At 43.7% G+C, this 12,867-nt stretch overlaps 1 protein-coding gene across 1 annotated transcript in view; it reads right to left on the reverse strand.

Moving 5' to 3' along the window:
• The window catches only part of shtn3 (shootin 3), a 31,134-nt gene that overhangs the window by 1,694 nt on the left and 16,573 nt on the right, over positions 1 to 12,867 (reverse strand). Inside the window, 4 exon segments of the mRNA XM_052149588.1 lie at positions 8,547 to 8,823; positions 10,038 to 10,158; positions 11,529 to 11,594; positions 12,239 to 12,253. Of these exon segments, the coding sequence (XP_052005548.1) occupies positions 8,547 to 8,823; positions 10,038 to 10,158; positions 11,529 to 11,594; positions 12,239 to 12,253 (479 nt within the window).

Below are 12,867 nucleotides of genomic sequence, written 5' to 3' on the forward strand. Positions count from 1 at the left end.
TCAGGATTTTACACGTTTTAACAGTAATTGCTTGTGATAAAATACTGTTTTCAATATTTTACTGTAAAATCAATGCAGCCTAGGTCATTTTCTGTCACAACACAACAAATTACTGTGAAAAATAAATATGAACATCGCACTGCATTATGGGAAAATTGTGTTTAGTTTGAAGTCACCATTATGGTGTTTAGTATTCCCTTTGGAAAGGGGACCTTATCTTTTTATTTCTAATACAAAACATTTCAGTTACTTTCTAAAACAGTTTTCACAGAAAAGCTTTATTTTTTTCACTCAACAAATTCAAACAATGTTTATGTTGCCACCTTATTCATTGTCGCACACTCTTCACCTGTCATAGAAATGAAAACAGACCTACATATGAACATATCAATTTATATTTTTGATCAATTACACATCAATAATATTTTAGAAATATGTGTAACACAAGTAATGTACTTAAAAGTAATTACCTTAAAAGAAAGCCTTTAATTTTTTGGTAAGCTTATTTAAATATGTAATGCGTGACTACTTTTTGACAAAAATAATTATCAGATTAGAATACTTTGTAATCAGATTACATCTAACACTGCTGAAGCCCCCCTTAGAACTGCATACATTTAAAGGTGCTGTAAGTGAATTGTTTTTTGTAATGGTTTAAGGAAATGTTCCTACTCCCTGAAAGATTTTACTAAAATTGGAATTGTCAAATCAAACAAAAGTTAAGTATGGAGTGCCACAGGCATGTTGAGGAGTAACGGTGTTATAATGAATGCAGGAGGAGGCAGACAAGGGGTTGGATCTATGTGCGGTTTTTAATTAATCAAAGGAGAAAACAGGAACAAAGGAAATAACCACGATGGGCAAAACAATACTAAAACAGGGGGAAACTGAAACTAAAACAGGGAGACATCAAAGGAACACGGAACGGATAAATATGGCAGGATAAATATGGCAAGATGGGCATGCAGAGTGAACATCAGGACAGGGAAACATCAAAACAGTCAGAACACGTACAACATTCAACAAACGACAAGGAGTGGAGAACAAACAGGGTTAATATACACACACAGGATGATCACAAATAACAAACAGGTGCGAACAATAACACAATGTTGAGGATCAGGAACCATGGTGACGGTGAAATGGAAGACATGGGCCAGACAACCAGGGAATCGTGACAAACGGAATACATGTAATTTGATTACGTATATAAAATACAAAATATAAGTAACTGTATTCCACTACAATTGAATTAACTGGTATTTAGAATACAGTTACATTCTAAATGTATTATTGATAAATTACTGAAGAGATTACTTTGCATTTTATTGTCATTTGTTTCATTTCATATTTAGTCCTTTCAGATGGAAAACATTTATACATATAAATGATGTGATCCAAAGTGCATTTGAACAGCGGTGAAACACTTTCTTATGATGTGTTACATTCATATGAGTAGACAGAGAAGTAAGTTTGAATTAATTTTGGAGCAGAACAAATTGAAATAAACCTTGTGTAAACTGTCAGCTTTACGCTAAGCTATACTGCTATTTCTAGCCATTTTATATGCACGTTACCAGTCACGATAAAAAATTTTATCAAGAAAATTCACAGTGAATTATGATTTCTATTTTCTAGTAAGACCTTTGATATTAGGGCAAAACTCGTATAATTTTTGTATTGTTTTCCTGTAAAAATATCAAAAAATCCTTAAAACAAGATCAATTTGATTAATCTTGTTTTAGAAACAACACTGCATAAGATATTTAGGTTTTATCAGAGAATGTTTTTTAACATGTGTATTTTGTCTTACTGTACTGGCAGAGTTTTTATAGTCAAAACAAGTGAAAAAATCTACCAGTGCTGAAGTAGTAATCTAAGGTATTTAGAATACGTTACTGACCTTGAGTAATCTAACGGAACACGTTACAAATTACATTTTACAACATTAGAATGACATATTCTGTAATCTGCAGTGGAATACATTTCAAAAGTAACCCTCCCAAACTTGGCCACAGGTATCTTTAGGACCTCTGCTTTTCTCTTTATACATGTTTCCCATGGGAGATCTTATCAGCAAGCATGGAATAATTTTTTACTGTTATGCCGACGATACCCAACTTTATGTTTCTTCTAAACCCAATTAAAATTCACAATTCTCCAAAGTAGCAGAGTGTATCAATGAAATCAAAGACTGGATAGCCAGAAATGTCCTTCTACTCAATTCCGACAAAACAGAGGAACTAATTATTGGAACAAAAACCTCTAAAAAATAAGACGCTAAACTATAATTTGACTCTCGATGGATGTACTGTTATGTCTTCTTCTACAGCAAATAACTTGGGTGTTATATTTGATAGCAATATGTCCTCTGAAAATCACATTTCCAGTGTTTGTAGAACAGCACTCTTCCACCTCAGAAATACTTCTAAGTTACAACACATGCTCTCTGATGCTGAAAAACGAATTAATGCATTCATGACCTCAAGACTAGATTATTGTAATGCATTACTGGGAGGATGTCCAGCAAATTCAATAAATAAACTTCAATTGATTTAAAATGCAGCTGCCAGAGAGCTAACGAGAACCAAGAAATATGATCATATTAGCCCCATTTTATCGTCATTACATTGGCTACCTGTTATTACATTTTGTTAACTACATACAAAGCTTTGAATGGTCTAGCTCATAGTACATAATAACCTTCTGACATGCTATATTTCATCACGTTCATTATGATCACAAAATTCTGGCTTGTTAATAGATCCTAAAATATCAAAATCCCCAAAAGGTGTCACGAACCCCGCTCCTCTGCCCCATCCCCGCTTCGTCGCACACACACTCACTCCTCAAGCTCGCACGCTCGCTCCGCCCCCTCAAGCTTTTCACACTCTTTTTGCTCGCTCGAGCCCTCACGCCCACTTTGCTCCTACTCACTCACATGCTCGTAGGCAATCTCCCTTCCTCGAGTTTCTCACGCGTTTCCAATCCCCCAGAACATTATGACCACCTGCACGCGCGTCATCTGCACTCCTGCTCATTAGTTTCACCTGCACTCGTCTCATCACCTATCATTGTTTACACCTGCACTCGCCCCTATATATTTCACAACCCGTTCGTCTCACTCCTGTTGGTTATTGTATTTAGTTTCCCGTGTCTTTGCCCCCCGCTAGTCTCGTCTAGTTTTGAACTCCTCTTGTCCTCCTCTTAGCTTGCCAGCTCCCCTTGTTCCCCTGTCTTGTGCTCCCACTAGTCCCGTCTACTCTGATCCTGTTTCCCGGCTTCGACCTCCCCACTCTTGTTGACCACTCTCTCCCGGATTTGCCCCTTTACTCGACTTTGTTTCCCCGGCTTTTGACCCTACACTACCCTGACCATTCTCCCTCTGGATTTTCCGTGCTGTACTTTTGTTTGCCTGCAAATAAACGCAGTTTTGACATACATTGTGACTGTCTCTTCTTGTGCGGGTTACAAAATAACCAACCGTTACCGAAGACAGTCACAATGCCCCGCGCTGAGGATTCGCGCAGCTCACTAGAGCGGAGGTGCACGTCACATTCGGCGCGAGGAGCTACAGTTTGGAGGCAGGACCAAGCGCTCGCGGCCCAGGGGCAGCAGGTATGTCCCTTGTCTGATTTACAGTATGTCACCCTGTTTCACCTGTGTCTGCCCCTGAGCCCGTTTATGCCTCCAGTGCATTTCTGAGCACCGTAAGTCTTCAACAACCCTGAGAGGTTTGATGGCTCTTCGGGCGCTTGCCAAGGGTTGTTTATGCAGGGCAGCGGTTGTAGAACTTTTAACCGTGCCCTTAACATTATGGACCCAGCGGCCCAACTCTTGGTTTTGCGTCAGGGGAGTCAACCCTTGGAGGCTTATGTGGTTGATTTTTGTGCCCTGGCCAACCAGGTGAATTTTGATGAGGTGGCTCTGAAAGACATTTTTCAATTTGGACTGAATGAGCCAGCCTCATCATTCATGCCTGGTGGTCAACCTGGCTCAGTTTATTGACCTCGCCCTACTGTACGCTGGTTCCTCGTTTACTGTGGGGGAGGCAGAAACTGAACCAACGTTCCATACCACGGCCCCCGTCTTGAAGCCTACCACGGCCCCCGTCTTGAAGCCTACCACGGCCCCCGTCTTGAAGCCTGTCGCGGCCCCCGTCCCGAAGCCTGTCGCGGCCCCCGTCCCGAAGCCTGTCACGGCCCCCGTCCCGAAGCCTGTCGCGGCCCCCGTCCCGAAGCCTGTCGCGGCCCCAGCCCCGAAGCCTGACACGGCCCCAGTCCCGAAGCCTGTCACGGCCCCAGCCCCGAGGCCTGTCACGGCCCCAGTCCCGAAGCCTGTCACGGCCCCAGTCTCGAAGCCTGGCACAGCCAGCGAGTCAACGCCCATGCCCACCACGGCCAACGAGCCAGCGCCCATGCCCGCCACGGTCGGTGAGCCAGCGCCTGTAGCCTCGACCGTCCCCATGGCCACGTCCCCTGTTGGCCGAGGACGCAAGAGAAGGAAGAGGGCCCCTTCTCCCCAGTCTCGTCTTGTGCTCAAGACCGCAGAGGTTCCCTCAGAGTCTTCCACGGCTCTGCTGGGTTCTGCTCCGCCCCCAGAGTCTTCCACGGCTCTGCCGGGTTCTGCTCCGCCCCCAGAGTCTTCCACGGCTCTGCCGGGTTCTGCTCCGCCCCCAGAGTCTTCCATGGCTCTGCCGGGTTCTGCTCCGCCCCCAGAGTCTTCCACGGCTCTGCCAGCCTCTGCTCCGCCCTCAGAGTCTTCCACGGCTCTGCCAGCCTCTGCTCGCCCCTCAGAGCCCTCGCGGCCTCCGCCTCTCGAGTCTCCCAAGGCTCCTCCTCTCAAGCCTCCCAGGGCTCTTCCTCTCGAGCCTCCTAAGGCTCCTCCTCTCGAGCCTCCCAGAGCTCTACCTCCCAAGCCCCCCAGGGTTCTGCCTTTCAAGTCTCTCGAGCCTCCCAGAGCGCCGCCTCCCAGGGCTTCTCCTCCCGAGTCTTTCAAGGCTCCTCCTCCCAAGCCTCCCAGGGCTCCTCTTCTCGAGCCTTCCAAGGCTCCTCCTCCCAAGCCTCCCAGGGCTCCTCCTCTCGAGCCACTCGAGTCTTTTAGGGCTCCCCCTCCCAAGCCTCTCAGGGCTTCTCCTCTCGAGTCTCTCAGGGCTCCTCCCCCCCTCAAGCCTCTCAGGGCTTCCCCTCTTGAGTCTTTCAGGGCTCCTCCTCCCCTCGAGCCTCTCAGGGCTCCGTCCCTCGAGTCTTTCATGGCTCCACCCCTTAAGCCTCTCACGGCTTCGCCTCTCGAGTCTCTCAGGGCTCCTCCTCCCCTCGAACCTCTCAGGGCTCCGTCCCTCGTGTCTTTCATGGCTCCACCCCTCAAGCCTCTCACGGCTTCGCCCCTCGAGTCTCTCAGGGCTCCTCCCCCTCTCAAGCCTCTCAGGGCTTCCACTCTCGAGTCTCTCAGGGCTCCTCCTCCCCTCAAGCCTCTCAGGGCTTCTCCTCTCGAGTCTTCCAGGGCTCCTCCTCCTCCCGAGCCTCTCGGGGCTCCGTCTCTCAAGTCTTTCATGGCTCCCCCCCTCGAGCCTCTCGAGCCTTCCAGGGCCCCACCTCTAGAGCCTCTCGAGTCTTCCACAACCTTTTTCCCCGAGCCTCTCACGGCTCTACTCCCAGAGACTCCAGAGCTTCCTAGGGCTCCGCCTCCCGAGCCTCCTAGGGCTCCGCCTCCCGAGCCTCCCACGACTCCGCCTCCCGAGCCTCCCACGGCTCCGCCTCTCGGGCCTCCTACGGCTCTACCCCCCGAGACTACAGAGCCTGCCAGGTCATCGCCTCGGGGACCTCCCACGGTGCCACCTCCATTGGCTCCACCTCCTGAGCCTTCCAGGCCTTCCCCCCTAAAGCCTCCTTCGGCTCCACCTCCAGAGCCTTTCAGGCCTTCGCCCCTAAAGCCTCCTTCGGCTCCACCTCCAGAGCCTTCCAGAACCCCACCTCCAGAGCCGCCTACAGTGCCGCCTCTGACGGCACCGCCTTTCACGGCTCAGCCCGGACTTCCTGACCCTCTCCCTGTCCTGTGGCCTCTTCCCTGGCCTCCGGACCCTATTCCTGTCCGGTGGTCACCTTCCAGACCCCCGGACCCAGTCCCTGTCCTCCAGTCGCCTTCCAGACCCCCTGACCCTGTCTCTGCCCTACGGCTGCCCCCTAGATCTCCCGACCACCCGCCTGTCCGCTATGTTCCCCCTGACCTTGCCTTGAAACTGCCCATTGACCACATGGACTGTCTCATTTCCCTCTGTGCCCCTTGGACTGCCCTAAATTTTGTTTGTGTGTTTTGTGGGTTGTCTGTTCAGGGTTTTTTTGTTTGTTGGGATCGTCCAGCACCACTTCCTCGCAACCGAGCGCAGCCGTCAGGAGCCGTCCGTTTTAGAGGGGGGGAGTACTGTCACGAACCCTGCTCCTCTGCCCCATCCCCGCTTCGTCGCACACACACTCACTCCTCAAGCTCGCACGCTCGCTCCGCCCCCTCGAGCTTTTCACGCTCTTTTTGCTCGCTCGAGCCCTCACGCCAACTTTGCTCCTACTCGCTCACATGCTCGTAGGCAATCTCCCTTCCTCGAGTTTCTCACGCGTTTCCAATCCCCCAGAACATTATGACCACCTGCACTCATGTCATCTGCACTCCTGCTCATTAGTTTCACCTGCACTCGTCTCATCACCTATCATTGTTTACACCTGCACTCGCCCCTATATATTTCACAACCCGTTCGTCTCACTCCTGTTGGTTATTGTATTTAGTTTCCCGTGTCTTTGCCCCCCGCTAGTCTCGTCTAGTTTTGAACTCCTCTTGTCCTCCTCTTAGCTTGCCAGCTCCCCTTGTTCCCCTGTCTTGTGCTCCCACTAGTCCCGTCTACTCTGATCCTGTTTCCTGGCTTCGACCTCCCCACTCTCGTTGACCACTCTCTCCCGGATTTGCCCCTTTACTCGACTTTGTTTCCCCGGCTTTTGACCCTACGCTACCCTGACCATTCTCCCTCTGGATTTTCCGTGCTGTACTTTTGTTTGCCTGCAAATAAACGCAGTTTTGACATACATTGTGACTGTCTCTTCTTGTGCGGGTTACAAAAGGAGGTAGATCCTTTTCGTATTTGGTTCCTAAACTATGGAATAGTCTACCTAACTCAGTTCGGGCTGCAGACACACTCCCTCAGTTTAAGTCTAGACTAAAGACTTAAGTATTTAGCCAGGCATACCCCTAATTTATCCATCAACACAATTAGTTGCTTTAGTTAGGTCTGCTGGAACCAGAAACATCTATCATTATCTATAACAAAACATTGTATTACATCTATGCTAATATTATTCTATTTGTTTCCATGTCTCATCCTCAGGATTAATATTCCGAGGTTACCAGAGCCAGCCAGATCCAGCTACATTCCTGCTTAGTGCTGGACACCACTGCTATGTGTCTCTGAGTGATGATGACTAAATGCCATCAGTGCTAGCCAGACCTCACTTTGGTGGTGGATGAACTGATGCCAGCTCCAACTTTAAGACATCGGATACTTCCTATGCCACTGCCTTAACCTTGGATTTAGGATGACTCCACCAAACCTCACCAAAATGACCTACCGGTTGAACTGCGATGCACCTCATTGATCTCTGCTATCTATATCTATCTATCTATGTGAACCTCTGCAGTTAATCCAGGATGGACTTCAAAGACATTAGTAATTAATTTTACAGTTAATAATTATTTTTTTTGTAGTTCAAAGCTGATCATTGCAAGTAGGAGACTTCCAAATGGGGCGGAATCTCCAAAAGAGGACAGGGTTACTCATCTCCAAATGAAGGCATCACTTCCACACACGGTTATGGTTAGGGAAAGAGTTAGGTTAGGGCTCCCTATATATTTGTTGGTGGTTTGGATCTCCTGCCCTTTTTGGAGCTTTGCCTGCAGCTACATTCTTCTGAAACATTGAGTCTTAATGCCACATTCAGATTCATAATAGTTGTCAGTTGAGGGCGCTATTTTGCTACTGCTGTGTTTGACAACTGTGGGAAAACACACTAATGCAGTTATCGGTTTGGTGTCATCTCAACGGTATCTTTGATGTGTGGGGTTTTGGAAAGAGGAGATGTGGCTAATTCAACGGCTTGGTCTCATGGAAGTAGAACGGCTAAAATCGCTTAAAGCACCTTTGATTGGATAAGATAACAAACCAACAAATGATGCTAGACTGTTTCTAGGAAGTAACCATTTTTTTGTGACTACTTTTAATCAAATAGTCACAAAGTGATTTTTAGTGAATGTTGATTTCATATTTTAATATCTAATGCAAAGTCAACTTTTCAAGTGTGTCTTAAGTGTCCAAATACTTTTTAGGGCCACTTTGTAAATTAATGTCTTATGTAATTTTAAAATATCATAAAAATAGCTAAGAAGGCCATGAAAAGAGGAGTTTGAAAAACAACAACAATAAAAAAAAAAACGACCTTGTGCTCAATCTCTTAATCGATCCATAGTGATTCTTTTCTGAACAAACAAGTTACGTGAGTGTAACCTACCCTGAACAGCATCCGTTGGTGACGGGCTCAGAGGACTCTTTCTCAGAGAGAGATCTGCAAACAGTGTCTGCCTGACAGGCTCCTTTGAACTCTGTGCCAGAATCTGAGCTTTGATGGGCTACAGCTGGCTCTCGGCCAGAGTCTGAGCTGGTTCTCGATCCGCGCTCACTGCCTGAGAGAGAACTGCTGCCCGGCCCTTCTGTGTCTTTGCCTGAGTCAGAACTGTGCCGACCATTCAGGCTGTTTGATGAGGAGAATTTATTCAGCTGCCCACCATCTGCATAGCAACAGATAAATGCACATGATAACTGGCACAAGTTATTTAATGTGTCTAGACATTTTCAACCTAAATCCAAACATTATTTATTTAGTCTAACCAACCAGATAGGACTCATTGCATTTCAGGGAATTTTACTTTAAACATATCTTGCATAAACATCATGCACTACTAATGGCTTGGAACTTTTGAGCTAGCTTTACAGGTCCTGCTAATAATTTTTGAGGAAAACATCATTCCGGTATGGATAAAAGGCGTAAACATGCAAAATCAATGCGTTTTCAAATCAAAACTAATTTGTGTGGATGTGGCCTAAAACGTTAGTCCATTTAATAACTTTAAGTGAATCTACCACTTTAAAGCTGAAGTATGTAATTTCAGCAAAACTTGCACCACCGAACGGAATTGCAAAAATAAAAAGTGTTTTCAAAACAGCTTTCCAAATACTCCCATTGTCTGCTGTTGTTCAAACATTCAGATAGTCCCACCCCCAACTCACACCACTGGTTGAGTAACGTTGTTGGGGGCGGGTCTAAATGGGTCACTCAAAACGAACACAGGAATTTTTATAGTGCCACGGAGACACAGTGTTTACAGTTTTTGAGAAAATTAACTAATGAATGGCTTACATATAGTTGTCTCTGCATATTAAGCTGGGATAAAAGGAAATATTTTAACAGTGAAAAAGTTACATCCTTCAGCTTTAAAGTAAATGGCTATGTCTGGAATGGAAAAATAGCTTATTACATAGTTACTAAATACTGCACAATATAAACTGTCTACAGTATTGCCTGCAGAAGTGAAGCAGTCGGTTATTCCACAATAAACATTTAAAACAGTTGTATGATACATTGTTGTCACATGATCTCACTACATTTGTCACATGACTTGAAAATACTGTAAAATGGTTATGACAGTCTGATTTGATCAAATTTTGTGTCAAAAAAGAAACGAAAAAGAGATAAACAAATTGACTGCAAGCAATATTAGGAAATGGAAGTTCAAGCCAGCAGTAAGCACTTTTGATACTGCACATTTCAACAAATGTAGTAAAGCGTTAAGGAATTCCATCCATACAGAGAATTCACATACTGTGCACAATATACATTCTAAATATACTGAAGTAATAGTACGACTAATAAGGAAGCATGCCTTTCTGAACATAGTCAAAGAATGCTAACAAATGAACAGTATAAACATTGTGTTTGTCTTACCTTCTGTGTGCGGATCAAAGGCCTGTTTGCGTCTCCTCCTTAGAATCACTTCCAGTTCACTGTCTTTTTTAACGTGGATGGTTTCCTGGAATCCACGACTGGGACTCTTCTTCACTGTCTCCTACACAGTCAGAAAGAGAACACATTGATTCCACTTACTACTCAGAGGAACATTGTGTAGCTCGGAGGTTAGAAATGTTTGAGTTCGTATTGAAATGACTAACTTGAAATCTCTGACTTTTTCTCACTGTTAAGATCTCTTTTGAAACTTTAGTGGAAACATGTGTGATTAATGGTAATATTTTCTTAGGAGAAACATCTGAGGAAGAGAGTTCACCCAAAAAATTTTAATTCTCTCATCATTTACTTACCCTCATGGCATCCCAGAAATGTGTAACTTTCTTTCTTCTGCTGAACACAAACAATGATTTTTAGAAGAATATTTCAGCTCTGTAGGCCCTCACATTGCAAGTGAATGGGTTCCAAAACTTTAAAGCTCCCAAAAGCACATACAGGCAGCATTAGTAATCCACAAGTAATCCACAAGACTCCAGTGGTTCAACCTATATCTTCAGAAGCGGTATGATAGGTGTGGTGAGAAGGAGATACATTTTTAAGTCCTTTTTTACTTTAAATTGTTCTCCATGTCCAGTAACAAAACAAAAGAAGAAAAATGTGAAAGTGAAAGTCAAGACTGATAGTATAAAGGACTTAACTATTGAACTGATTCTAACACACACTTACAATATCGCTTCTGAAGATTTGAATTTAACCACTGGAGTCTTATTGATTACTTTTATGCTGCCTTTATGTCCTTTTGCAGCTTTATATTTTTGGTACCATTCACTTGCATTGTGAGGACCTTCAAAGCTGAAATATTCTTCTAAAAATCTTCATTTGTTTTCAGCAGAACATTTACATTTATGCGTTTGGCAGACGCTTTTATCCAAAGGGACTTACAGTGCACTTATTACAGGGACAATCCCCCCAGAGCAACCTGGAGTTAAGTGCCTTGCTCAAGGGCCCAACAGTGGCATCTTGGTGGTGCTGGGGCCCTGACCTTCTGGTCAGTAACCCTGAGCCTCAACCACTGAGCCACCACTGCCCCCATAGCAGAAGAAAGAAAGTGACTCATCTAGGATGACATAAGGGTGAGTAAATTATGAGAGCATTTTTTTTTTTTTTTGAGTGAACTATTCCTTTGAGCAAATGTCTCAATTTGAGTCAACTTGAGATATTAAAGAGATCTCAACTGTATTTTTTCTCTCCTTTAGGCAGTCCCATGTTGCTGTACACGCTTATATTACAACCGCTACTGACATGAGCATCACATTATTATTTTAGTACACAAACAGATAACAGGATGAATTTCTACAATCTGTCATATAGCAAACACTGATTGTGGTAATGTATGACCTAATAAGTGAGTATCACACCCCATATGGGTAGATAACGATCGAATGACATGCAGTTGTTATTCAGAAAACATACCAGAATGCCTTTTAGCTCTTCCATTGCACTCTCCTGCTGCTTTTCCTCTGCTACTGGCTTCGGCTGCTATGAAACAGGAGCAATAAGTTGCATTATATAATCAGTTCATAACAAGATACAATATAGACAATATTAACTGATATAGGTTATCCGAACATAAAATAATTTCTTTATGGCAGATTGAAGAGGTTACTAACTCTAACAACAACAGCATGTGTTGTTTTTTTTTTCTTCAATTTACTCATCTACATTATAGACGAGTAATATCTGCAAGAGAAAAACAAAGCATTTTCTGCCTACGGTATGTTGAGAAGCAGGCAATCTCTAAAATCATGAATATAGGGGAAAGTTATTGATGTGAAGTTATACAGCCCCTTTGAGCTTTAGAATAATCATAGTGGTTTTGGTTCATCAATAACTTAAATAGGATGGATTCCTTTTTTCCCTATGAACTGTCTATGTGCAAAATGCTTTAATGACCAGACCTCATAATTCCTCAGGGAGGATGATCAAATGCTTTGAGCCAATGCTTAAGAGGGGTTCTGTATCGACAAAATGATACTTAGTTGCAAAATACAGGACTTCCTTTTATTCTAATGGAGTGATCTGAACAGCGTAACACTAGGGCTCATGAAATCATGATCTAGTGTGAATTATCTTTTTTTATGTTTTTAAAATATGTGTGATTTGAAAAAATTTAGTAAGCATACCTTTGTACCAAATCTCTGCAACGATGACATCAGCAGGTGACATTACAGAACAGAAAAAACGTAAAAAAATAAATAAAATAAAAAACGTACGAACAAGATACATAACATATCCATAACCAATGTAAGACACTTGAGAGTAGTACAGATCAGGGTTGAATTCAGGAAGAATTTAATTCAGAATTACTTTAACATTTCAAATTGTGCAATTAAGGAAATAGACAGGATGAAGAATTAAATATAAAGAAGTAGAATCAAAATGGAAAGAAATTCCGAGAAATTCATCTAAATGCTGTAAGATGTGTTTTTAATAAAACATTACATTTTACAGTAAGAACTTGCCATAAACATGTTATCATACACACAAAATATTGGGTATTTCCAGAAACATTAGATTATATTTAATGATCACTTTGAAATGCCACATGCCAAATATTTAATTAATTTGTCGCTTGTGCTGGACTAATGAAATTCATCTGTGACTATTGCATTTCTTTGAATTGCAATTCTGTAAATTTCTCTTCCTGTCATTCCAATTCAAATTCCAAATACAGATCATCTGGGTTGTGGCCAATTAAACTGCATTTCCAAATCATTAATTAAAAGGGAGTCACATCTTAAGATGGTGAAAT

This window comes from Xyrauchen texanus, chromosome 19, assembly GCF_025860055.1.
Source record: "Xyrauchen texanus isolate HMW12.3.18 chromosome 19, RBS_HiC_50CHRs, whole genome shotgun sequence".
NCBI lineage: Eukaryota > Metazoa > Chordata > Actinopteri > Cypriniformes > Catostomidae > Xyrauchen > Xyrauchen texanus.